The sequence below is a fragment of the Peromyscus californicus genome, unplaced genomic scaffold (genome assembly GCF_007827085.1).
Source record: "Peromyscus californicus insignis strain IS unplaced genomic scaffold, ASM782708v3 Scaffold_17__1_contigs__length_78620276, whole genome shotgun sequence".
NCBI classification, from domain to species: domain Eukaryota; kingdom Metazoa; phylum Chordata; class Mammalia; order Rodentia; family Cricetidae; genus Peromyscus; species Peromyscus californicus.
In genome coordinates, this window is record NW_026294469.1 from 1,529,023 (window position 1) to 1,555,309 (window position 26,287).

Consider the following 26,287-nt stretch of genomic DNA (forward strand, 5'->3'; position numbering starts at 1 on the left):
GACCTCTGCAAGTCATCCTTAGACCTCTACATGTTTACCGTGGTGCACACACACCTGCATGCATCAGATAAATATTTAATTATATAACAGTGTCTTTGATTAGTGCTAGCTGAATCTTTTATTCCTTTGTCTTTATTTTTGGGCAGTTGTGACTGTTGGTTACCATATACAGACTTTATTTGAAGACAGTAAATGAGTATTTAAACATATGTGTCAATTGTAGTAGCATGTTGGGTATTTTGAGATTTTTTTCATATCAGATATTAAAGTTAACTTTTCTTTCTAGACTTTGGGCCTTTATTCTTACCTTAGAAAAGCAGATATGGCACATTATTTCCAAATGCTAAAAATTTTCCTCCTTTTTAGATAAAATATCAAATATTAACAGACATGCTGACACTTTCTCTTTCTTTGACGATGGCACATTATTTCCAAATGCTAAAAATTTTCCTCCTTTTTAGATAAAATATCAAATATTAACAGACATGCTGACACTTTCTCTTTCTTTGACGTTTTCTAGTATTTCTTGTTAACGTGGCTGCTGTCCACATTGTAAAGTTTTAGCCTGTTTCTATTTTGCATTAGCTACAATTGCTTAGTATAATTGATTGCATACTGGACTTATGTTACACTTAAATTGCAACTAGTCAGTAGTTCTTTAGTTAATATAATTCTTGGATATTTTTGAGGATTTTTTCTTTTTAGGATATTTGTACATTTCCCATTAGTGGTTTTTTTTTTCTTAACATCATTGTGTAAGCTAGTATTGTGACAAGTATTTGCTTGTAATTATTTCTACTTTTTATGATTGAAAATGTGGGAAGTTTCCAAAATTTGCATATGCATTTGTATGTGTGTATGCAGAAATTGAGTAGGTTCTACTCCCCAGCTTTGCTTTTAGTTAATAACAGTAATTTTTCAGCAGCGCATCAGCAAAATGGTAAGAACTGGTAATTATTGGATGTGATTTTCTGAAGGAAAACTTTCATTATCTTGGTCTTCAAAATGTGCCTAGGTGCCTTATGCTTATGAAGGATATACTTTGAGATCTGGACTTGAAGGTGCCGATCAATACAGATTGTAAATTTCAAAGCTGATCTGTAGGTTTAAGAACTTTAACTCAGAATAATACTGGTCATGTTTTCTGATATTTGGTGTGTTTGTTTTTGCTTATGTGTTGGTAGTACTGTAGATTGAACCCAGGACTTTGTGCTAGGCACCCTGGAGCTACATTTCCAGCCAGATGGTTGATGTTTATAGAGATGTTTCCCCCCAGAGTTTAGTCCTGTTGTTTTATATCCATTGGATGAAATTTCAGTTGTAAATCAAGATTAAAAATGTATTTGTGTTAATAAAAATGAAAACCAGATTTATTTAGATGAGCATGCATCCACATGATACTCAGGTACCTGCCTGCAGTACCTTCATCAAGTGCTTGTTTATTAAGGAACATTAAGTCATCTCCAGTGCTACTGTAATTACTGAGAAAACTGGGCGGATATTTTTCTCTGTCTCCTGCAGTTTCTCTCCACTGAGAGACTTGTGAGGAAAGTCCTTGTGACTGACAGAGACAGGAGAGCAGTGGCATGTTTATTAGTGAGGATTGCCAGTTGCCAGGTGAGGAACACGTCTAGAGAGTTGAAAGTCTTCATAAATAATAAGTAGTAATGTTTTAGCATTTTCTTTGTTTTGAATGTTAGAAACCTTTGCTTCAGGTTCAGGATCTGAAGAATTAGACGTTTATTTAAAGTTTGTCCCTGAGACAGCATCCTGCAGCATTATGATAACACTTGTTAAACAGTGGCAACATTGAAGGGTAGACCTGTTGAAGGTAGTGATTCCATTTCTGGAGTGCTGAATATTCTTACAGTTTTCTTTCATTTAAAACACGCATGCCATGTGTTGGAGATACGGCTCAACAGTTATGAGCATATACTGCTTTCAGAAGCGTGAGTTCAGTTTCAGGCACCCATGGCAGGTACACCTGTCTGTAACTCCAGGGTGATCCGATGCCTCTGTCCTCTGTGGGCATCTCACTGTTGTGCACATGCCCCCACATAGACACATACAAATACACATACTTTTTAAGAATTATATAGATAACTCTTAAAATATGCATATCCATGTGAAACACACTGATATATTCTGATCATGTTTTTAGGTGAGTTTTGATGAATTTCTCAGATTTTTTTTCCTTTTCAGGAAGTTCATCAGGTAATAAGTAGGCATTTTCTTGTTTTCAGAAAAATGAGACGTTTAATAGTGTGATTTTTAAAATTTGCAATACTTTCATAATAGTTTTTAAAATTTATTAAAATGAAAAGTTAATGCCAAAGACCACAAATAAACAACTTTATTTGAAATCCTTTTTATCACACATTTTTTCATAAAGCTTTTAATAAACATCTTTAATCACTATCGTTCTTCCAAATAAAATTGACAGTTGCTAGTTATTTTCTTTTAATTACAGTCAGAATAAATTAATAAGCAGAAATTAGTTGCCATGTAATTCATATTCACAGATGAAGTGCTGGCTGTCCTGTGGTAATCAATGCATAGCTACAGCTGGTTGAAGGGGACCAAATCCATTGAAGAGGCGATTTGGTTCCATTTTACCAGCTTTAGCAAAGCATTGCCGCTGCTAGTGTAGGATCCAAACTGGTTAAGTGCTCTTTTGTAGAAATACAACAGGACAAGTGTTAGAAGTTCCTGAACTGTTGTGCCCGTCGCTAACAGTGAAAGCCCCACTTGTAGGTGCATGTCCTGCTACTTGCTCCTCTTGCACCTCGGAAGTCTTCTCCTGTTGGCACATTGGTGTGCATCCTTACTTAACCCCTGAATACACATAACTAATGACATTACAGAAGAACAGACATCATAATGTATTTCAGAGTAATGGTTCCAAGCTATTTCTCAGCAGGTTCTCTCTCTCCCTCTCTCCCTCCCTCCCTCTCCCTCTCCTGTTTCTCTCTCCCCTCCCCTCCCCCTCCCTCTCCCCCCCCCCCCCCAACAAAGAGTCTCTCTGTGTAGCCCTGGCTGCTCATTATGTAGACCAGGTTGGCCTCAGATGGATATCCACCTGCTTTGCCTCCCGAGTGCTGAGATTAAAGTTGTGTGCCACCACATCCAGCCTGCAAGCCAGGTTTATAAGTAATTAAACTAGAAGTTAAGAGTCCTTTTAGCTACATATTTCTGCACTCCTATTTTGGTGTGATTGCTGAGGACTAAGCGAGTTGTTGGCACGAATGGCGGGACATGCGTGGCCTTAAAAAAACGCCTCTGCCCTTTAGTTTATAAATAGATCACAGGTGTCTTCAGTGTCATTCTTTGTTTTTGCTTATGTTGGCATAATAACCTCGGGTCATAATTTAACCTCCTTAAAGATTTATTTCCTTAACTAAATTCTGTGCTACTTTGAGTATAGATTGTTTAGTTCTTATTATAGGATTAGTGATACGTTGACATGTGGTAGTTAGCTATAATCAATGAATTTTGAGTATTAAAATATATCACATGATACTTTTAAAAGCAGCACTTAAGTACTTACAATATGGTTCTGCTGTAGATTTTTTGTCTGAGGAGGATATCTTCTGAAACATACTCATAAGATAAAAGTCTGATAAATGATAGTTTGTAAAATAAGAATGCTGAGTGAAATACCACATTAATTTATTGTCTTAAACTAACCCGTAAGAAGGACAACATAGACTCAGACACTCTGCAAATAGTTGTATATTGTATTCTGCTTCTGTCGGTTGTTAAGTATTATGCTGCTGGTGAAATTAATGTAATTTTAATTTTTTCCATCATTTTTCCTAATAGTGAAACAGGTATTCAGTTGCCTGAACTTAAGTGCTGAAGATAGCACTAGGCTGGTTCTATCTTTAGTAGTTACATGGCAGCCATTCAGCAGGTCCAGTTGCTCAAGTGTGCTTTTGGGTAGTGGAGTTTCATGTACTGGCCATATCAGGGCAAGGAGAGGCCATGGGAAAAAATAGTACAGCGTTTGATAATGTCAGCATCTGTCATCCCTGTCAGGGAGACAGTTGAACCGTTTGGGTTACAGCAGTGTCAGCAGATGCCCAGAGTCTCACATGTACTCCCTTCAAAAGGAACACCTGATCTAAGTGCTGGACGTGACATTTCAGAGTGATAGAAAACATGCCCAGATATGTTAGCTAAACTTGGAAGCAACAGAATCAGTTTTCAATTTTACTTTACAAATGAATAGCCAGCATTTTCTAAGGATTGTGCTAGAAATTCCTAGTTGCTGAAATGTTTTTTTAAAGAATTATTGGGTGGGTTGGGAGGGGGAAGCTGGGGAGGAAAGAAGAGGGGGATTTTTGATTGGTGTGTAAAATGAATGAAAAAATTGTCTTAATAAAAAAAATTATTAAAACCTTCCAGAGCTGTGGAATAACTAATACAGTTGTTCGTAATTTATTATGAGCAGAATATAAGCAAGGATGATGCAGACTTTAGATTACTTGATAGTTTGTTACCAGTGTAGCCTGTTCACATTTAGTTGTGGTCCAGCATCTTGTCATTTTTGTCTTCCTCTCTCATGCTCTCAGTAGTCACAGCATTTAAAGTGGAGATTGGTTAAGAGCTGACAAACTGGAGACAAGGGCCAGTGATTTCATTTGTACAGTACAATTTTACTTAAAAGATAGCCTTTAAAAATTAGTTTTCTCTAGTGTCAGAAATGAAAATATAAAACTGGAAAGTTTGCCTTAGAAAGTCCTCTGATTTTAATAGGTGATACATTTTATCACATGTGAAGAAGAGCTATTAAAATGTGAGTAAAATCTAATGTGATTTTTCTAATGTGATTTTTATTGCCTTATTTTTCTTTTTAGATCTGTTGGTCCTGATTTGATTAATGTAATACACTTAAATAAAGATCAAATTGTGAAGGCAGAAAATGGTTGATCTGTGTCTTACTGTTTTGTGCTGGCAATACTATTTTTTCTGTAGTAGTCAAATTTTAGTCATGTGAGTACTCAAACTACGTAGAATGTAGAATTAAAGCATAAATTGAGACCCACTTCTGTGGAGCTTTTCTTTTGAGTATAATGTCAGGGATATTAGTTTGCACTTGCAAAAATAGCTGGTATTTTTGGAATAGGGATGTTAGTGGCGGTTGGTGGCCATTTACTTGACAGTAGGTTAATTCATCGTATGAAGGTCATCCTTCTGGAAAGAGTTGCTCCTTCTTGATGGCCATTACCTACCCAAAATACATACTTCTTTACATTCCATAGCAGTGTATGTTCATATGGGTACATAAAGAAGTATGTGCTCTGAGTAGGCACTACTAGCCGTTTGCTGTGGAACCTTGAAGCAGCCCATTTCCCCCATTGGTTAGTGGAACATTCTGATTACGGATATGGAATAGTGAGATTAGCTTATCAGAGACCGAGTCTTACAACAGATATACCTGATCCCATTGTGCACTCGGTGTTCTTTGTTCTTGGTGTACATAAGCACTGGGTACTTTGTCCTACTTGGTTCTGTTCAGGAGATGCAAAGAGTCAGTGGAGCCCCAAGTGCATTCAGAAATGCTAGTGCCGATTGCTGTTGTCTCAGTCACAGGCCCCTTTCATTTTTCTTCATAATTTGCTTCTAGATCCTATAAACAGATGACAATTAGTTTTGTTTAAATTATTTTTTATTAATGAGATACTTTTACTTAAGACTTATTGGAAGGAGCAAATAATACTAGAATTGGCTTTACAGTTGATGCAGGGTTTGAAAATTGGGTCATTTTATTGCATGAGTGAATGAGTGTTCGTTCATAAATGGTAATTTTCAAGGTAACAAATAAAAACTCACTGTCACTTGGTAAGTTCTTTGTTGTTCTTTTGCTGTTAGTTCCTTACCTGAATTTTGTGCTTCTGTTTGCATTGAATGCAAATTCACATAGATACGTAAATATTTGACTTGTATGAGATTACTGTTTAAAAATGGCTTTTTTTTTTTTTTTTTTTTTTGAGCTGAGGATTGAACCCAGGGCCTTATGCTTGCTAGGCAAGCTCTCTACCACTGAGCTAAATCCCCAACCCCTAAAAATGGCTTTTAATATAAAGGAAAATTACTAAAACAATTTTTTTCAAAGTCTCCGTAAAAGAGCAGAAGCACTTTAGTCTATGAGACTCTGGGTTTTACCTTGAGTATTCAGCACCCAAAAAAAAAAAAAAAAAAAAAAAATTTGTGAGTGGTCTTTAATCATTATGACATATAAAAAGTTAATTCGAAAGGAGACCTTGAGAAAATTTGAGATTTGGGGAAGTATAGAAAAGGAAGTACTGGGGGAATTGGGGCTAGTAGAATTTCTACAGCTTGTGAAAAATGCTGGTGCAGCTGCCAGAATGGGCAGCAGCGGGCAGTGCAGCTGAGAATTGCGCCATGCGCCTTCGTACACATTTCTGTGGACTGAATGGTAAACAAGAGGAGACATTATAACCTGCTAGGTCCCTGGGCAACTAAATCTTGAAGTAGCTTTTAAAAGCTGTCATACTCGGATGCCGATTTCCCAGAGAAGTGAGAACAAGTGAAACAATTGTTTATCTAAAACATTAAAGGCTTAAATACTTTGGTAATGTAATGTCAGTGGTGGACTGTATATTTTTAAAGTTATCTGACATGCCATTTAAACAATGGCATTTTAAAAACTAAATTGTCAATTTGAGCTTTGAAATTAGCCTGTGCCCAGATAGGAGTTAATTTAACAATGAGAATATATGTCAGTTAATACTAGATAAGCATGCAGAAAGTCCAAAGCATCCTTACAATTCAGCCCTTGTGCGTGGTTACCTGCGAGCTTAGCAGCCTGCAGCATTTGCAGGGGGGAAGAAAGATAATGATCTAAAGAGTCATGCCACAGCCTTATCAGGGTTGTTCCCTCACTTTATCTGCTGATTCAGCACTTCTTTTTATGAGCTGGGTGAAGTAGGGGGTGTTAAGTGGACACAGAACCTCACCTATTAAGATAAATTTGAAAGACAAGTAAATAAACAAAAATTAGATAATCTGCTTTTCTCTCCTGCCCTTCTTCAGCACACACATACACACAGAGACACATTCACGTGGGCATGCGCATACATACCTACATGCACACTAGAATTGAATCAACATTGGTCATACAATTTAGAATGTAATACATCAATTATTGCATAGATAGGTAGAGAAAGTTAACTAATGGGGGAAGGTTGCTACAATGGCAAAGAAAATGTACCTAGTTTTTTGTTGTTGTTCTTGTTAGGTGAAATGATTCACAAGAGGGGGAAAATTGCAGAGGAAGTTAAAGATAGATTAAAAACAAAAACAAAACTGCAAACAAAATCCCCGAACACACCTGGCTCCCCCAAGTAGCTATAAACAGTCACCCTGTTTCCTTGGCCACCAGAGTACACTGGGTTCTTCTGCCGCCTCAGGAAATAGTCTGCATCTTTCTTGCTTTGAGATTCTTTTGGGGGAACGGGAGTTTGAATTTCCAGGGTTAATGGTAGATCTGGAGTGAAGCTACCTTGTCATATCCAGAGGTCAAGTCTGCAAGCGAGGTCAGCACTTCACATGGTCACCACAGAGGCCAACTTATATTCTTCCTCAGTAACCACAGCCTAGGCTGTCAGAGCTTTATAGGCAGCTAAGCATTTGAAACATGCACCCCAGGCAGACAGGCTCTCTGTGCCTCTCTCTTCCCTGACCATATTTAGTCAACCATAGCAAAAAATAGTCTCTCAGCTGTTGATTGTCGATCTGAGGGCTGAGGAAGCTTCTATCTTGCTTTCTGCCTATTGATTGTTCTCCCTGTGGTCCAAACACTGCTTTGCCATTTGTCCTGCCTTTTTTTTTTTTTTTTTAAGAACTGCCAAATAAAGCAGTGTCTCATGTTTCCACTTACATTTCCCAGATGCTCCCTGAGCTTGTGCTGAGACTAGGAAAACCTCACACGGCTGTCACTATACTTAGAAGCACTGCAGAGGAAAAGGGAAAGGGAGGCCCACAAAATTCACCCTGGCTAGTAGCAAGACAGACTTCAGGCAGATCTGGAGGATGTAAAATCCCTCTGCTGCCAAAGTATTTCATAATGTGACTGTTTTTGTTGGTTAAGAAATGTTTTGTACAGTAATGGATTACACAACTGTCGGCCTATAGGGGTTTTGAACAGTTATATTTAGGGCTAGTTATTTCTATAGATGTTTTTAAACATAATACATAGTACCTGAATGGAAAACAGAAGTGGTAAGTAGAATCTCTATAGTGATTTGATATAAGATCATTAAGAAAAGAGTAACATGTAAGGAATCCTTTGAAATGTACTTAGAACTCTTAGTTCAGCGTCTGGTTTGGTCACTGTTATAGTGCTTAGTGAAAACAGGGCAGGAATGCCTCTGAGTAATTCTGTGCTTTGAACAATGCATGTACAGGTCCAAAGATGCCTTTTAGTGTGAATGAAACTCTTGTTTTATACCTAAATCTGAAGTTGTTTCTTTCTTCTCCCTAATAAGCCGTGACTCCAATTTTCTAAATAGCATTTAGGTATAACCATCCACAAACTAAAATGGTCATGAATTTGGCATAGCTTTGCTGTGTATATAGTGTCTTAAAGACAAGAAATACTTCTGTTCTCAATTTTAATAGTACAGTCAGAGTAAATTCAATATAGATATTTATTTTTAACCAAAGATGAGCAGTGTTAAAACATCAAACCCAGCAAATCCTTGAAGATAAAATTTAAATCCCAAAAGCCTAAAAAAATGGGCAGGAGAAACCAAGTACCTGTTGTTCTTAATTCACATGTGTTCTCATAAGTATCCATTGAGCTAAGAGTCAAGTAGAACTACATCACTTTTCATAGCATTCAGACAAGGGGTTGTCCTTGACATTCATTTATCTTTAGTGTTAAATTGCTGGGGGTAGGGACTGCTCTTTTAAAGGATTTTAAAGGAATGCTGTAGATATTGGCAAATTTACTTTTTAAAAGGACTTTACTTTTCCTAGCTGTTAATTTATTCACACTAAGAGTCGATACATAACAGATTTTAAAAGAACTTAATTTTCAGGGTCCTAAATTACTCCTCTTTGCTGTTTGGTAGCAATGAACGCTATAACATGTTCCTGTTCTGGGTTGTGATACTAAAAGGAGTTAGAGAATTCCTGCTCCCAGGGCTCATCATCCACAAAGATCTGGTATTCCTAGTACCCTGCCTAGGTGCTCAGGGTTGGTTCCTGTGCTTCTTCATTCTTTCCAATCAGCGAATACTGGCCTCTGGTTTCCGTGTGCAAAGAATCCACTGTACACACTGTATAGTAATGTTTGACAGGGCTCAAAAAGCTAAGTTCTGTACTGACCTCTTTACCTTTTCTTAAAGGATTCTTAAATTAGCTAAGCAAAGATTTATTGAACACCCAGTATAATGCTATTCTAGTGTCTTTTTAAAATTAAATGTTACTAATATACAAGGCTTCCAGAGTTTACCTGCTGGGTTTATTTGGGAACAAGTTCCCTCTCTTGCTGAAGGAAGACATTAGGAATAGCATGGCAGGCCCTAGAAATTGACCCAGTGAGTGCCATTTGAGCACTACATACCAGTGTAGACAGCTGCTTGTCCCTCTGCTTCTTGGAACTCATGTGTTCGTCATTCAGCAAATGTCCGAGCACTGCCATGTGCCAGGGATTATGCTAGGCACCACTCTTAGTTGTTCTGGAACTCAATGCTTTTTTGGCACTATTTACAGATGCCTGCTTAACTGGTCATAAGATCTTATCTATAAAACATCCGTGTCCTTAACCTGTTGTAAGAGAACTAGTTGAGAAAAGAAGAAGAGTGTGTCACCAAATCTTAGAGACTGCGAGCAGTGATCTGTTGGCTTAATAAAGACACTGACTTAGTGAGCTGGGAACAGTGTCTTCATGTAACTGCATGGCCCCCAGTGCTTGCTGCATAGCCACAGGCTTTCCTTGTACCTAGCTAGAAGTGCTGCAAAGAAGAGCCTGCAGCTGCCCTTCCAGGTTCTGTGGAAATTACCCATTCGGTGGAAAGAATCTGGTCCCAGGGTATGGAGGTGACAGACCAGGGACCCGTCCTTTATTTTCTCTGAGCTTACCTTGCAGACTGGGCCCAAAGATGGTTTATCTTCTCAAGGTCATATAATGCTTTGTTTACTTTTCTAAAGGAGTTGGTAAGTTTCTTATTAAGATCTCTGAAGAGGAGTGTTGGAGAGAGAGCTCCTCAGTTAAGAGCATTGGCTGCTCTTCCAGAGGACCTGGGTTCAATTCCCAGCACCCACATGTCAGCTCACAACTATCTGTAACTCCTGTTCCAGGGGATCTGACACCCTCACACAGACATACATGCAGGCAAAACACTGATGTACATAAAATAAAAATAAATCATTGAAAAATATATATCTGAAGAGTGAGAGAGAAAAAGGTCTTAACAGAAGTAAAAGTGAATCCCCACAGCTCCAGTGGAGAATGTGCCCATTAGCCCGTGTAGATGCTTCTCTCGAAACAGGGGACATGGCTTTGCACCCTTTGAGTGTGGGCTGTGCAGCGACTTGTCAAGAAGATAGTGTAGAAGGAGCAAGGACAGTGTACAACAGAGAACTGTGTGTGCCACCTCCCCATCCAGGTGTCAGGGTCAGCACCAAGAGTGGGAAGTGGGTAGTGGGTGAAAAGTGACGAGAGACACTGCTGTGTGGTCTTCCTTCCAGGTCCATAACTCCAGGGTGAGCATGAGAAGAACTGGCAAGATCCCAGGTGAAGAGTTAGAGCATCTAGTTAGTGCTCCACGGGCTTCTCAGCTTCCTTAAAAGAAAGAGAAATGAGAAAATGTCAAGTCAAGGGATAGGACATGTATAATGTGGTATTCAGAGCAGACAAAAAGAACATTAAATAAAAATTACAAAATTTTTAAAGCATAGATAACTAGAGGGCTAGGGTCATAGCTTAGTGGCAAAGCTTGTGTAAGGCCCATCCATTCCCAGCACCACAAAATGAATAAACAAGCAATAAATTAATCCACACACTGTCGGCTAGCTGCTAGTTACGTAGTTTGCACTTTTGTTGTTGTTGTTGTTTTTCGAGACAGGGTTTCTCTGTGTAGTTTTGGTGCCTATTTTGGATCTCACTCCGTAGACCAGGCTGGCCTCGGACTCACAAAGATCTGCCTGACTCTGTCTCCCGAGTGCTGAGATTAAAGGTGTACACCACCACCGCCTGGCTTGCACTTTTTTTTAATTGTAATTAGTTTTTAAGAGACAGGTTCTTTATTTACCTTTAGCTTGCCTTGAATTCATGATCCTATTGCTTCAGCCTTTTAAGTGCTGTGATTATATGCTTGCCTCATTGTGTCCAGCTTTCCTTAATTTTGGCTGTGATCTGTCTTCTGTAAACATTCCTTTTTATATTTAATTGTTTTATTTTTTTAAGATTATATTTTCCCTTTCCTCCCTCCAAACCCTTCCATGTATACCCACCCACTGTTCTCTTTCAAATTCATGACCTCTTTTTCTTGTTACATTTGTGTGTGTGTGCCTAAATGCATAAATATAGCCTACTCAGTCTGTATAATGTTACTTGTATGTATATGTATTTATGGCTGATCATTTGGTAGTGGATAACCAATTGGTGTGTTCTTCCCTGGGAAGACTCTTTCGCCTGCTCTCAGCATCCTTAGTTGCCTGTAGTTCTTAGGGGAGCATTCCTCCATCTACATTAGCATGTCTGTTGCTGCTGTCCTTGTTCAGGTCGTGTTTAGCCATGTGGTGAGACTTCATGGGTGTAGCTTCTGACATTTCTAGGAGACCCAGCTTTACAGCACACTCCTCAGTCCTCTGGGTTTTACAGTCTTCCTGCCTCCTCTTTTGAAACAGTCCTGAGTGTAAACATTTCTTTACAAGTTAACACCAGTAAAATGATTTTACAATGATTTGTTTCAGCAAAACATTAAGTATTGTTTCATGTTCTCTTAAAAGCACACTAAGATAGGCTGTGTGTGTGTGTGTGTGTGTGTGTGTGTGTGTGTGTGTGTGTGTGTGTGTGTGTGTGTATGTATAGTTTTAGAGTCAGGGTCTCTTATAGCCCAGGCTGGCCTGGTACTCACTATGTAGTTGAGGCTGCCCTTGAACTCCGGGTCCTTTTGCCTCTACTTCCCAAGTGCTGGGATTAGAGGCACATCACACCATACCCAGCTTTAGACTTATTGTGAAAAGATTTAATTTTTAGGAAGTCCTGCTTTAAATAAATGTTAATTTTAAATTTGTGAAAATTGTGAAATAGTCATGTTTGTGCCTTTTAAAGGGTTGTGGAACTGTCCAGAAGAAAGATAAGGATGACCTATTATCTAAAGCAGAGGTTCTCAACTTTTCTAATGCCGAGACCCTTTATTACAGTTCATCATATTGTGGTGACCCCTCCAACCACAAAATTATTTTTGTTGCTACTTAATAACTGTAATTTTGCTTCTTTATGAATCATAATGTAAATACTTGTTTTCTGATGGTCTTAGGTGACCTCTGTGAAAGGGTTATTTGACCCACAGGTTGAGAACCACTGATCTAAAGAATGTTGGGCCACTGGGCATAGTAGTTGTAGATTTAAACATGAAAGTCACCAGAAGGATTTTAATGTCTTCTGTATAGAATAATCCCCAGGTTTTGGACTAGGATGGCAGGTTAAATGGCAAAAAGAATAGTGGAGATCAAGAATCTAGGAGGAATGGATAGAGTCACTCCATACACAGGGAGACTGTCTCTAAAGGGTCAGCACTGACTAGGATGGCCTTGAACTCATGGGAGGTTCTCTTGCCTCAGTTTCCAAAGTATCACATCAGAACTCTGACCCATCATGCATGACTCACACACCATTTATTCCTCTTTTTTAAAAAAATGCTTGTTTTGTGTTTGAAGGGCAGAGATCTCTTACAGACACTGCCCCAGGAGCAACAGTCAGTGTGTTCTGAAACCTCTCTTCATTTATTGTTGCAGTTAATAAAGACGGTAATTTTCTAGACAGACGTAATTTTCATCTTCCTTATTGTAATTTTATTCTGAGAACTTAATCTTTAAGGCCCAGTTAGATGTCTGGATATCTTCCAAAAATCTTTCTGTATTGTTGTCTGCATGCATAACCTAACTGTTGGTTATTTATTCATCTCTTGTGACAGTATAATAGTTTCTGTAGGAAGTCAGAAATTACCGTTTCAAGTACTTTGTTAGGGATGCTAGAGAAATGACTAAATGGTTAAGAGCAGTGGCTGCTTTTGCAGAGGACTCTGGTTTGATTCTCAGCATCAGCATGAAGGCTCACAACTATCTTGGGTTCCAGGGGATCTGAAGTCCTCTTTCTGACCTTTGTGGGTACCAGGCAGGCATGTGGTATGCATGCATACATTCAGGCAAATACTCATACACATAAAATAAATAAATTTTAAAATAAAAATACTTTCCTAGTACTATAATTTCTAGCTATTTAAAATGAGGCATTTGGTCTAAATAATGCTATATTACTTTTGAATTTTAATTGCACAGATAGTGTTTTATTCTGTCAGTCTTGTGAGGGGAACAAAGAGGGTGAATTCCAAATACTGTCTTAGTGTTTGATTTTTTTTTAAAGTTGTTAATTGAACTATGTACATAGTCAAGTGGTACTACATAGATTATACTGCAAGAAGGTAACTGTCTTCCATGCATTCTTCTTTTGCCTTAGTCCTTCTTCCAGTATCTTGTAACTTGCCTTGGGACTAAACGCTCTCCATTACTGTCCTGCTTCTCAGCGTAGCACAGCTTTGGTTTAATCAGTGATGTCAACACTGATTTTAGCTTTGCTCAGGGGGGCTTTGAATTTGCTGTGTGAGTGCAAATGCACTTGAAGTTCTGGTCTTCCTGCCTCTCCTTTCTGAATGCTAGGAGTACAGGTGTGTGCCTCTACTCCAGGCTTAGGTGCTGTTAGGAGAGTACTCTGATAACTGAATCACCCCTCTATCTACTGTTTTGTTCGTTTGTTTGGAGATGATGTCTTAGATAGTCTGGACTATGTAACTGACAGTGGTCTTGAACTTTGGCTCTGTTGCATAATGGCTGATTTATATTGCCTTTTTAAATGCATTTATTGCTGTTTTATGTATATGGGTATTTGCTTGATGTATGTCTGTAAACCACATGCATGCAGTGCCTTAGGAGGCCAGAAGAGGACATCAGATTCCCTGGAAGTAGAGAGACTCTTGTTAGCTGCCCCGTGGGTGCTGGGAGCTGAACCCAGGTCCTCCGCAAGGGCAGAGCAAGAGCTTTAACCATGCTCTCTCTAGCCCCTACATTGCTTTAAATACTGACATTTTATTTCTCCTTAAAAATGATTTTAGGTTTATTTATATCTGTGCATGTTTCCCTGTATGAGGAGGTCAGAAGAAGGCTGGTGAATTGGAGTGACTGACAGCTATGAGCCACCATTGGTGCTGGGACTAAACCAGGGTCCTCTGCAAGAACAAGTGTTCTTCACTTCTGAGCCATCTCTACATCCCCATTTTATTAATTTTATTAATACATTTTTTTCATGGCTTATGTATCTTCTAAACTTCATAGAAAAACTGTATATAAGCCTCTTATAAGTGTTTTTCTCATGTGGTCTAATATGCAGAGTGGTAGATAGTGTACGATATCACAGTCATGGTATCCAAGTGTTTTGTAGCATCGTGTGTCACCAGTGACTTCCCATTAATCTGAGTGGAGCTGGGCATACTGGCTCATGTTTGTAATCCCAGCACTTGGGAGGCTGAGGCAGGGAGATTCAAGTTCAAGACCAGCCTTGCCTACAAAAGTAGTAGGACTCTAAAAACAAAAATCTGATAAAACTTGAAAGACTTGGCAGCATTAGTTCAAGTTTAGAGGTTCCTAGATCCTCCAAGCTTAATTTTTAAAAGCAGTTATTTATTTTGAGGCCCCAGGGCCACTTTAAAACTTTTGTGAGGAAAAGTTGCCTCTGTGGCATTTATGTTCTGTGCGGGCTCTATTTGGCAAATGGGGATTGTTTGTTTAGCTCTCAAATATCAAAAATCTAAACATTGAGAGTTATAACAACAATATCTGTCTGTTTGTAGGGGCATGATTTTTTGTTTAAAAAAAGAGTATCTTCATTTTATAATAGTGTTTCTTTTGACGATTTTTCTGAAGAAAACCAAAGTTCGTATTATGCAAATGTAAAGACAGTGTGACTTTGCCTTGCAGTGCAATGCGTGTTTTACTCTCAAAATTGCCAAGACCATGGATTGTGGATGAGAAGAAAGATGATGGTTATACTGCATTGCACCTGGCTGCCCTGAATAATCACGTGGAAGTGGCTGAACTGTTGGTACATCAGGTGGGAGAGGCAGTCACGGTTGAGCAAACTTAGAACACTCCCAATTCTTTAGTTTATTTCACCAAGTGCATTTTATAGGCTGCAGTAAAACCTCCATGATGATGAAAACTGAAGCAATGTATTCTCTGCTTTTTAGCATTGGTTATTTTTGTTTGTTTGCATGAAACAGTCTTGCTATGTAGCCCTGGCTTAGCTAAAACTCAGGATCCTGCCTTAGCCTCCCGAGTGCTGGAATTGCAGGTATCCACCTCTCTGCCTGACTAACCCTGGCTCTCCACGCCTAGCCCCCTGCTTATTTGTGGGTTTGTGTTTACACCATGTTGCATGTGTAGAAGTCAAAAGACAATCCTCAGGATATGATTCTGTCCTTCCGTCATGGGAGTCTTGGAGATCAAAGTCATCTTTGCTGCATCTTGCAAGCTTCTCTCTAACACTGGCTTATTCTCTCCAGTATCCACATTTAAATAGACATTACGTGATGAGCTGAGAATCCAGTACCTCGTGACCAGTCAAAGGAACATAAATAAATATAATTAAAACAAACCAGAAATGTCTGTCTTCCAGAATACTCCATAACATACTAGAGTTTCAGCTCTGGCCAGTAGTCCAAGCAAAGGCACAGGTGACCGTCAAGAGTTGTGATTAGACTGGTCTTAAGACCTAACAGTTTAGGGGGCTGGAGAGATGACGCAGCGGTTAAGAGCATGGCTGCTTATCTAGAGGACCTGGGTTCAATTCCCAGCACCCATATGGCAGCTCACAACTGTCTGTAACTCCAGTCCAGGGAATCTGTCACCTTTACAGCAGTGCACATAAAATAAAGTATTTAAAAAAAATAAGACCTGCTAGTTTAAGATGTGCCTTTTGAAGCCTTGATTGTTTTAATTTTGATTTGTTATGCCAGGCACTGTATTTCTTAATCTTTCCACAAGCTCTGTGAAATCGGTCACACTTGTCACCATCATGGAACTGAAGAAAAGGGTAAATGGTGAGATGCTCGCAAGAGTGGTCTGTAAGTGGCAGAGCTTAGGCCAGAAGCGCCTTGGTGTCAAAATCAGCTCTTTTGTCCTTAGACCCTTCCCTGTGTGTCGGTATCAGCTGCTTTCAGGGTCTGTTAGCTCGTGGGCTCTGCTGAGCCTGCATAGAACTTCCTGCTTTACCTTGGCTAACTTGTCACAACTACTCAGATCACCTTCTCACTGAGTGAGGAAGTGCTTAATTATGCAGCAGAAGGAAGTGAACTTATCAAGTCACTAAAATAACTCTGAATCCTATATGGAGGCACAATTGCTTTTCAGAGGTGTTTATAGTTCACAGGAATTGCTCTCTCAGAGGATATCGAAAGAGAATAGTGTTCAGCTCCATAGTGTGCTTTGTCCGTGAGCTGGTGTGAGATAGTTACTATTCTACCTGTAGGTTTGCTGTCGGTCTCCTTTTCATTATCATATGAGAAGAGTGTCAGGGCAGCTTCCAAGGAGGAGACTGTGGTCAGTTGGCAGTGCGGTCTGTTCCTTGTGCATAGCTAACAGTTTGCATGATCTTCATTGTCGCCCATATGTGACCATTTTAAATCTCTTCGTTGTTAGGGAAATGCAACCCTGGATATCCAGAATGTGAACCAGCAAACAGCCCTACACCTTGCTGTTGAACGGCAGCATACCCAGATTGTTAGGGTAAAGTATTCATTCTTGTTAATTTTAGCTTATGATAGCTTTTTAACCATACTCCGGTTTAGAGACTTGTGAAAATTGAAATGATACAGTGTTCCACTTCAAAGTGACATAGTTCAAGGAACTTAAGAGTTTAGGGTAAGGCATTAATATCTAGTTCAAAGTCTTCATCATATTGTTCTTAAATTTCTGAATTCTCATAATGTTAAGTGAAAAAAATTTAAAGTAATAATTAATTTGAATAATTACATCCCTCTTAATGTATGTAGTTGATAGTAAAATTAAAAGCTTTGTCTGGGAACTTGCTTCTGCAACTTGAAAATTGAACTATATAGTTTTAATTTACTAATCTGGTGATTTCAAACAAAATACCTGAAAAAAGTATTGGTTTCAATATTTTTATGGAGCAGTGACTCTTAAAAGTTTGGAGACTGAAGTAGCTACCACAGTGTCACCTGGAAATGTAACAGGAAAGTTCATTCTTGTACTCTGCCTCAGGCCAGCGGAACTGGAGCCTGGGAGGAGCTTTTATTAGTCACTTTTCTCTGCTGTGACAAAATACTGGACAAAAGCGACTTCAGGAAGGTTGGCTTGGCTCGAAGTCAGTCTGTCACGGCAGAAGGAGCAGGGGGCAGGTGGCTACAGTATGTCCCCAGTCAGGAAGAAGAGGGCTGATGCTGATGCTCAGCTCACTTTCTCCTTTTTATTTAGTCTGGTTCCTCAGACCATTGCACGGGGCCAGCCACATTCAGTGTGGGTGGTCCCCCTCAGTTAAATCTCTCTAGAAACTTCCTCAGAGACACACCTGCTCAGAGGTGTGACTCCAATCCAGTTGACAGTAAAAATTAACCACCAAAGGTGGGTCAATTCCTTGTTTAGCAAGCTTTCAGGTAGTTGTGATACTTTCCAAGTTTGAAAAGTATGTCCTAGAATGAGATTTTATATAACTTTTAGAACAAAAAAGAAAAAGTATGATTTGCCAAGACAAGTAAGACTGTACAATAAGATTAGTGTCTGTGTATGCTATTGTCTGGTGCTCTTTGATGGTGTTTGTAGAAAGGATTAGGAAGATTGTGAAAACACCAGAAGGAAAATCTAAAATGAACTTACAGTTTACTGCACAAGTCACATAGTGAAATGTCGGTAACCCTTTTTGCCAAGTGTTTGGGTTTTAGCAAACAGTGTTTACATTTATTGTTACTTGAAATTTCAAGTAGGGGTTCAGAGTATTAATTACTGTTAGTATAGATTTGCTATAGTTTCTTTCTTATAGGTGTGGACACTATCCTAACGAGGCATCTTTCTCTCTCTCAGCTTTTGGTTCGTGCAGGTGCTAAGCTAGACATTCAGGATAAGGATGGAGATACTCCTTTGCATGAGGCTTTGAGACATCATACTTTGTCTCAGCTACGCCAGCTACAAGACATGCAAGATGTGGGGAAGGTAGATGCTGCTTGGGAACCATCGAAAAACACAGTGAGTAAAGATAGTGTTCCTCACTGCTATTGGAAACATGTTTTATATTACTACTTATCTGATTTGCTTTGGATAAAACATTTTATCAGAGTTGTACTTGGGTTTATAAAACTTCAGTACTACTGGTCACTACGAAGTGCATTTGTTCTGCATCTTATCAAAAGTTGGTTCTTTATAACTTCAGCTTTGTAGATAGGGTAGAGTGGGTATTTGTTATGGTTTTAATTTGAAATCCCAAATGCTCGTTCATTTTGACCAGCTTTTCATTTGATCAACAACACATGTATTTGATGAGCTATCTGCTCAAAATTTTCTCATTATAATTTTTGAATTCTTTGTTTTCTTTTGGTTTTGTTTTTTGAGGTGTTAGGGATTGATCCCAAGGCCTCATGCATACTAGGCAAGCAGTCTCCCACTTCCTAGTTCTTTTGTTTTCTTCTAATTATTTCAAGAATGGTTTATATAATGTGAAAAGGAGATCATATCAAGTATGTGATACATACATGTGTTCTCCTGGTTGCAGCTTGTGCTGCTGCTGCCTTCTCTTCGTCTTTGGGCGGGCGGGGGGGGGGGGGGGGGGGGGGGGGGGGGGGGGAGGTTGGTGACAGTGGAAGAGAATTAACAATTGATAGTGCAGTGCTTCTATATAGGAATGAACATAATTATTATGCATTTTTTAAAAATAGAAATGATAGCTTAGTCAAGAACAGTCACAAGAATTAATGTATGTAAAGCCAGGCATGCTAGACCATGACTGTAATCCCCCACTTAGGAGGCTAAGGCAGGATTTGTGACCAGCATGTGCTATATAGTGAGTTCCAGGCCAGTCTAGGCTAGAGTGAGACCCTACCTCAAATAAACAAAACCACAAAAGCTTCCCCATGTTATTGTCGTATAGTTTCCAGACACTGGAGAGATGCTTTATCCTCTAAGTATAGAGAAAAGTCATAAGTGCGGGTACACCAGTCGTGTGTATAACGGCTGGTGCGTCGCACCTCTGTCTTCTTCAGTAGAGGAGGTCCAGAACGGATATTTGATCTTTTTTATCTTCTCCAAAAAACAGTTTTCATTCTTAGAAAGCCTAAGAGATGGGGTTCCATTTGAACTAGTGTCTCCCCAAGATGGTTCTCTAAATTCAGGTGGGCCTAGAAGTCTAGAATCAGTCTGGTGATGTCCTCCCTGTCAGCAGTGGCCTGGGATGTCAAGAAGTGAGTTGTGCTGCACATGCATGTGTCTTTTCCTTCTTTTGACACTGGTGTTTCGTGATGAGGCCTCACTGTCTTGCCCAGTTGTCCTGAAACTCTTGATCCTCCTGCCTTGACTTTTTGGTTTTTTGGTTTGTTTGTTTGTTTGTTTGTTTTTGAGACAGGGTTTCTCTGTGTAGTTTTGGTGCCTGTCCTGGATCTCGCTCTGTAGATCAGGCTGGCTTTGAACTCACAGAGATCCGCCTGGCTCTGCCTCCTGAGTGCTGGGGTTAAAGGTGTGCGCCATCTTGACTTTTGAGTGGCTGGGATTACAGATGTGAGCCACCATGCCCAATTTTTGACAATCTTCTTAGAAGAACAGAATGTCTTTTTTTTTTTTTTTAAATGATTTATTTATTCTTGTTTTATGTGCATTGGGGTGTTTTGCTTGCATGTATGTCTGTATGAGGGTGTCAGATCCCCTGGAACTAGAGTTACAGGTAGTTGTGAACTACCATGTGGGTGCTGGGAATTGAACCAGGTCCTCTGGAAGAGCAGCCAGTGCTCTTAACTGCTGAGCCATCTCTCCAGCCCAGAACATAATGTCTTAATATTTATTATGTATGCTTTATATGTCCTAAGAAATCTTTGGTAAAATGAGGGTCACTCAGACTTTTCTTGCTTTATGTTATAGGAGCTTATAATGTTAAACTATTACGTTTAAGTTCACTGTTAAAGTGAACTTTTATATAGAGTATAGCATAGATTGAAGTTCATTTGTCACTGGTGGATGTCCAGCTGTCCCTGCACCATTTGTTGAGTAGTGTCTTTTTCTACTTGAGTGCCTGCTGCCTTTATCCAAGATCAGTTAGCTATCTATGTGGAAGTCTCCTTTTGCATAGTCCATCTTGGTTTTTTTTGGTCCATGTTCTTAGCTATGGGATGCCTGCTCAAATGTCTTGTAGCTTTGTGATTCAATGTTTGCTCATGTTGAAATCAGTCAGTGGAAGTCCTTGAATTTTTTTTGATTGTTTGGCTATTTTAAGCCTTTACACTTCCAAATGAATTTTATTGCCATCTTAAAGAGTATAAATGATCGGAGGTCAAAATGTTTGTGAATTTTTGTCTTGCATGACTCTGGGTGTATATTCCTAACCCCTTTGTGCCTTCTTTTTTCTTTTTCATCATCTTAAAATTGAGAGGACCATACTTCTCTCCATAGGTTGAATAAGATCATAACAGTACTTAAAACAGTACATGGCTCATTATGGATGCTTAGTGGATCTTGATAGTTTAACAATTTCATATATGTTTGGATCCATAGCTCAGATGACACAGTCAGATGCTGATTTGTCTCATTAAGTTTTTGCCTTGATTCAGAAACATTGAGAGTTAGTTGGTAGCAGCTCCAGAGTAACATTGAATATGAACAAAAGTAGTTTCTTCTTAACCAGAAGCTGCACTTGAGTTTCTCAGCCGTAATTGGCCTGACTTTGGTTCTGTGTCTGTCTCTGAATCAGTCATGTAGGAAGCAGGAATCCAACTGGGTTTAACCACTTTTGGTCCAGTTGTGCGCTGCAGAGTCAGTTCTCAAATGTGGGAAAGTCAAGGGAAATGGGGGTTGTGGAGAGATGAGTCCATGTTAGGACTGAAACTCATAAATGTCCAGCACACACATTGGTAGTGATAATTGATGGTAGATTTCCTTAAGGGAAAATCATGACTTTTTATTTTGCTTTCAGTTAATAATGGGACTTGGTACCCAGGGGGCAGAAAAGAAGAGTGCAGCATCTATTGCCTGTTTTTTGGCAGCCAATGGTGCCGACCTCAGCATTCGAAATAAGAAGGGTCAGTCTCCGCTGGATCTCTGTCCTGACCCAAGTCTCTGCAAAGCGCTGGCAAAATGTCATAAGGAAAAAGTCAGGTTTGTAGTCTTCATCATCACATTACTCCATTCATAAGGGAGGAGCTGGTACTTGCAGGTGTCTAGATCTTTGTGTTGCACTTGAAAACATCTCCTCTATGTACTGTGTCTCATTCCATGTTGTATTCCCCACATTATGTATACCGCTTTATGTATGATAAATGTAAGAAACTTTTCTAAACTAGTTTGATCTTCTAGGAGTCCTGTGTGCTTTGGGAATTTATAAGGAAAAGCCTTACTACTGAGAATGCTATGATTAATGTTATAATATTTTCCTATGAAGGGCAGTTTACTCTCATTGAAAGTTTGTAATGATTCTAGCACCTTGCACCAAGAACTTGGAGACAGTTATTAGCAATAAAGGGTTAAAAGAATGAACAAATGACTCAACCAGTTGGTTGCAGCAATTTCCCTAAAGATGATCATTTCACATATTTCTGTTTTTCTGACAGTAAAATATGTCAGTAATTTTAATTAAAACTTCCGGTGTAAATATTTTCTTTACTGAGATAGACATACAAAAAAAGCACACATCTCTATTTTTTAATCCAAACAATGCTATGAACATACTCTTGACCTTTATACCTCTTATCACTGACTATTGGTATTGTCCCTTTACTTTGATGTTTTGTCACCTCTCCTCAAATGTATATGTAACAGCCGGGTGGTAGTGGTGCATGGCTTTAATCCTAGCACTCGGGAGGCAGAGACAGGTAGGTGTTCAAGGACAGCCAGGGCTACACAGAGAAATTTGTCTCAAAAAACAAAACAAACAACAACAATAGCAAAAAATGCATATGTAATGATGAAATGGTATTACTTTGGATTTTATGAACAGAACTGTGTGATAGGTGAAAGTAAGATAATGGAAAGGAAGAGAGGGGTGTGTCAGTGTGTGTGTGTGTGTGTGTGTGTGTGTGTGTGTGTGTGTGAGTATGTGAGAGTGAGAGGGGTGTGTGTGAGAGAGAGGTGTGTGTGTGAGAGATGTGTGTGTGAGAGAGAGAGATTGTGAGTGTGTGTGTGTGAGAGAGAGGTGTGTGTGTGTGAGAGAGGTGTGTGTGTGAGAGAGAGGGGTGTGTGTGAGAGAGGTGTGTGTGGGAGAGGTGTGTGTGTGTGAGATAGGTGTGAGTGTGTGTGAGAGAGGTGTGTGTGAGTGAGAGAGAGATGTGTGTGTGAGTGAGAGAGATGTGTATGTGTGACTGAGAGAGAGGTGTGTGTGACTGAGAGAGAGATGTGTGAGTGAGAGAGAGATGTGTATGTGTGACTGAGAGAGAGGTATGTGTGTGTGAGAGATGTGTGTGTGTGAGTGTGTGAGAGAGGTGTGTGTGACAGAGAGAGACAGAGAGACACACAGAGAGAGAGAGAGAGAGAGAGAGAGAGAGAGAGAGAGAATATTGAGAATATATTTTAACGATTCATTTGAATTATTTTTAGTGATGTGTCTGTGGAGGCAGGAGGTTTCAGATCGGCCTGCCAGCTCCAGTTTGGGAGATTATAAACTGTCCATTGTGAATGTTGGGAACTGAACTTGGGTTCTCTGAAAGAGCAGTATATTCTCTTAACCACTGAGACATCTCTCCAGCTCTTTTTTAATATAAATTAAGTAGGAGCCCAAGCTAGCTATCGAGCCCAACATAAATAAGTATTTTGATGTATATATTTTAAAGGTATATATTTTTAAAGTATATCTTTAAGGAACTTAAAATTCTGTTATAGGAAAACTAAATTCATCTATAAATAGATACAAGGCACTCTAATTACTCAGTAATGACTTTGAACAGTGGAGTCTTACAATGGAATCTTTATGTGCATTCTTAAGTTCTTGGAACCTGTGTTTACTTTCCATAGCTGTATCAGTTATACACACCTGCATTTTCCTGCCTGTTTCTGCATATTTATGCAATGTAGTCTACCTTTCTGTAGTGTAATTTCAACCTCCTGAACAACATACTCAATGGAATATCAGAACGGCCGCTGAAGTGTCTCCCTCTCTAGTGTTTCATCCTTTGTGAACTCTGCCTGCCTCTGCCTCCTGAGTGCTGAGAATATAGGGTACACCATGACACCTGGCTCATTAAATTAGTTTTTGCAGGTGTTTTTAGCTGTTCATTAGAAGTTCACCCTTTTTCATTGAGTCTTCCTTTAATTTGAAGTTTGACTGGTACTAGAAGAATGTGAGGATGCAGAGAGGTTCATAAATAGGTAAAAACCAATCATTTAAGTACCTTTTTGGTCTATTCTTTTGCTCAGTAGAGATGTGAAAATGAGCTTTTATAAGTAGAAAAAAAATAGAAAAAAAAGCTTTACATAAAATTGTTGACATTTAAATTTTAATATAATCTTTTTTTCATGTGTACTAATGACATTTTTGGATGTTAAAAAAATTGTTTTTGGATGGGCTTGATTTGAAAGTATTTGGATGGGCTTGATTTGAAATACTTTGTTTTATTAGTGGCCAAGTGGGTTCTCGGAGTCCTTCTATGATTAGCAATGATTCTGAAACCTTAGAGGAATGTATGGTGTGCTCAGACATGAAGAGAGATACTCTTTTTGGTCCATGTGGACACATTGCAACTTGTTCTTTGTGTTCTCCGCGTGTCAAGAAATGCCTCATCTGTAAAGAACAGGTTCAGTCCAGGACAAAGGTAATGTATCTGTAATGTGCTGCTCTGTCTGTGGTGGTGTTCTGTGAGACAAATATTGGGTCATGGGATAGTTATTTCACTTTGTTCTTACAAATGAGTTAAATGTCATAATACATAATTTATACATTTAAAGAGATCAGTTCAGCTCTTCCGAATTGATCTCTAGTCTGACCTTACTGATGTACTTTGCCACATTCATTATTATCACAAAACCATCCATGATTTTTAACTCCCAATTTTTTTTAACTTATATTTCCTTCTTTATATCTAAAGTATAATACTTAAAAAATAGTTACTGTTTTTCCTTTAAAGCCCGCTAGAACTTAGAGACATTGAATTCTACTTTGTATTACATACTATATAGTTTTCAAATTTGTGGAAAATTTAAAAAGCAGATGTCTAACCAGCTCAGTAAATTTGCTAGGTTACTAGTAGAGCCTTTGACCATAAGGGAACAGTGACCCCAAGTGGTTACAGGGGAATCAACAGCTTCGTTGAAGGAAAATTCTAAAATGTAGAGGAAAGGGTGTTATTAGACGAGTGATTTGGATTCTTCAGTAATTAGGGAACTGTAAACACATTTCAAATTAATACAGAAGTTTTTGTTGAGTTAGGAAATAAAAGGTTTTGTTTTAAGTGCTAGCTAGCAATCAAGGTGGGAAGTGGCCACTTTGTTAACACTGCTAGAGGTGTGGAGACCATCCTCTGCTCAGAGCTTTACACAGGAAAATGCATCGATTCAGTTGTTCCATTCATGAGAGTAGAACCTGAGGAAATAATCCATAAGGGGAAATTTGTGCTAGAAAGACTTTTCTTTTAAATAGCAGAATGGGTAGATAAATGATTGTTAGATAATTGACTATTATTTTAAACTCTTACAAATAATATTAGGTAATACTAAAGGTAGCTTTTGAGTTCAAGAATATCAGAGACCAACCGGATTATACTGCACTAAACTAGTGTGCCAAGTATGCACACTCCATGTGCAGCACTGAGGCTTGGGCCGGAGAGCACACCTGCACAGAAGTGCAGGAACGCAGTGGTTGGTGGTGAGGTGCTGTGACAGGTGAGAAGTGGCTGTTTCTGGATGAAACAGAAGATGGTTAAATGTAGCTCTGCTGGAAAAGCAGTGGGAACCAAAGGCAGTGGTGTGAGCTGGAAGGACAGGGGAGCCAGAGTCAAGGGAGTCACAGTACATGGCAGAACTTAGTGATAGGGCGGGTGAGGAATAACCTAAAAGCTTTGGGCTCCAGGCAGCATGGAAATTGACCAGGTCCTACAAAGGGGGTGCTTTTGTGGAGAATTCCCTAGATGGAGGTAACATAGGCACCCCTCTTGAACTTCCAACAGTTTATTTACCTGGATTGAGTTTTGTTGTTATTAGTCTTCTCACAACCATTTGTTTTAATATTTATATATTAAAATTTCCTTAAAGTTTTTTGGGAAAAAAAAAAGAAAATTAACGTTTAGCTCATTGTCCCTGACTTCAGATGAAATGGAATCTTTCTATGCAACTCTTTGTGTCAGGTAGGGAGAGCTGCAGAAATAGTGTGTGTGAAGTGAGGGCACATAACGCTGTGAGAATGAGCAGCCAGGAAGGCAGAGCACACTGAAGGTCCACTGGGGTGTAATCTACAGTATTCACTCTGCTGCTGGTTTTGTTGTGTTTTCTTTTGCTATAGATTGAAGAATGTGTGGTGTGCTCTGACAAGAAAGCGGCTGTTCTTTTCCAACCATGTGGACACATGTGTGCCTGTGAGAGTAAGTAGCCTATTGGGAAAGCTCCCCAGTGCCATTGTAAAGACAGAAGTGAAGTCAAAAATTACAGCTTTGACTTTGCAGACAGGGTTTCTCTGTGTGGTTTTGACTGTCCTGGATCTTGCTCTGTAGACCAGGCTGGCCTCAAACTCACAGAGATCTACTTGCCTCTGCCTCCTGAATGCTACTATTAAATACGTGCTCCACCACCACCCAGCACATCTTTGATTTTTTGTTTGTTTATTGGATAACGTACCTATAGAAAA

At 39.2% G+C, this 26,287-nt stretch overlaps 1 protein-coding gene across 2 annotated transcripts in view; it reads left to right on the forward strand.

The window, feature by feature from the left end:
• The window catches only part of Mib1 (MIB E3 ubiquitin protein ligase 1), a 102,937-nt gene that overhangs the window by 59,057 nt on the left and 17,593 nt on the right, over window positions 1–26,287 (forward strand). For both annotated transcript variants that reach the window (XM_052741525.1, XM_052741524.1), the window contains exons 13-18: window positions 15,232–15,364; window positions 16,951–17,037; window positions 18,349–18,510; window positions 21,437–21,618; window positions 24,071–24,263; window positions 25,946–26,024. In XM_052741525.1, coding sequence (XP_052597485.1) covers window positions 15,232–15,364; window positions 16,951–17,037; window positions 18,349–18,510; window positions 21,437–21,618; window positions 24,071–24,263; window positions 25,946–26,024 — 836 coding nt within the window. The remainder of the gene's footprint in view (window positions 1–15,231; window positions 15,365–16,950; window positions 17,038–18,348; window positions 18,511–21,436; window positions 21,619–24,070; window positions 24,264–25,945; window positions 26,025–26,287) is intronic.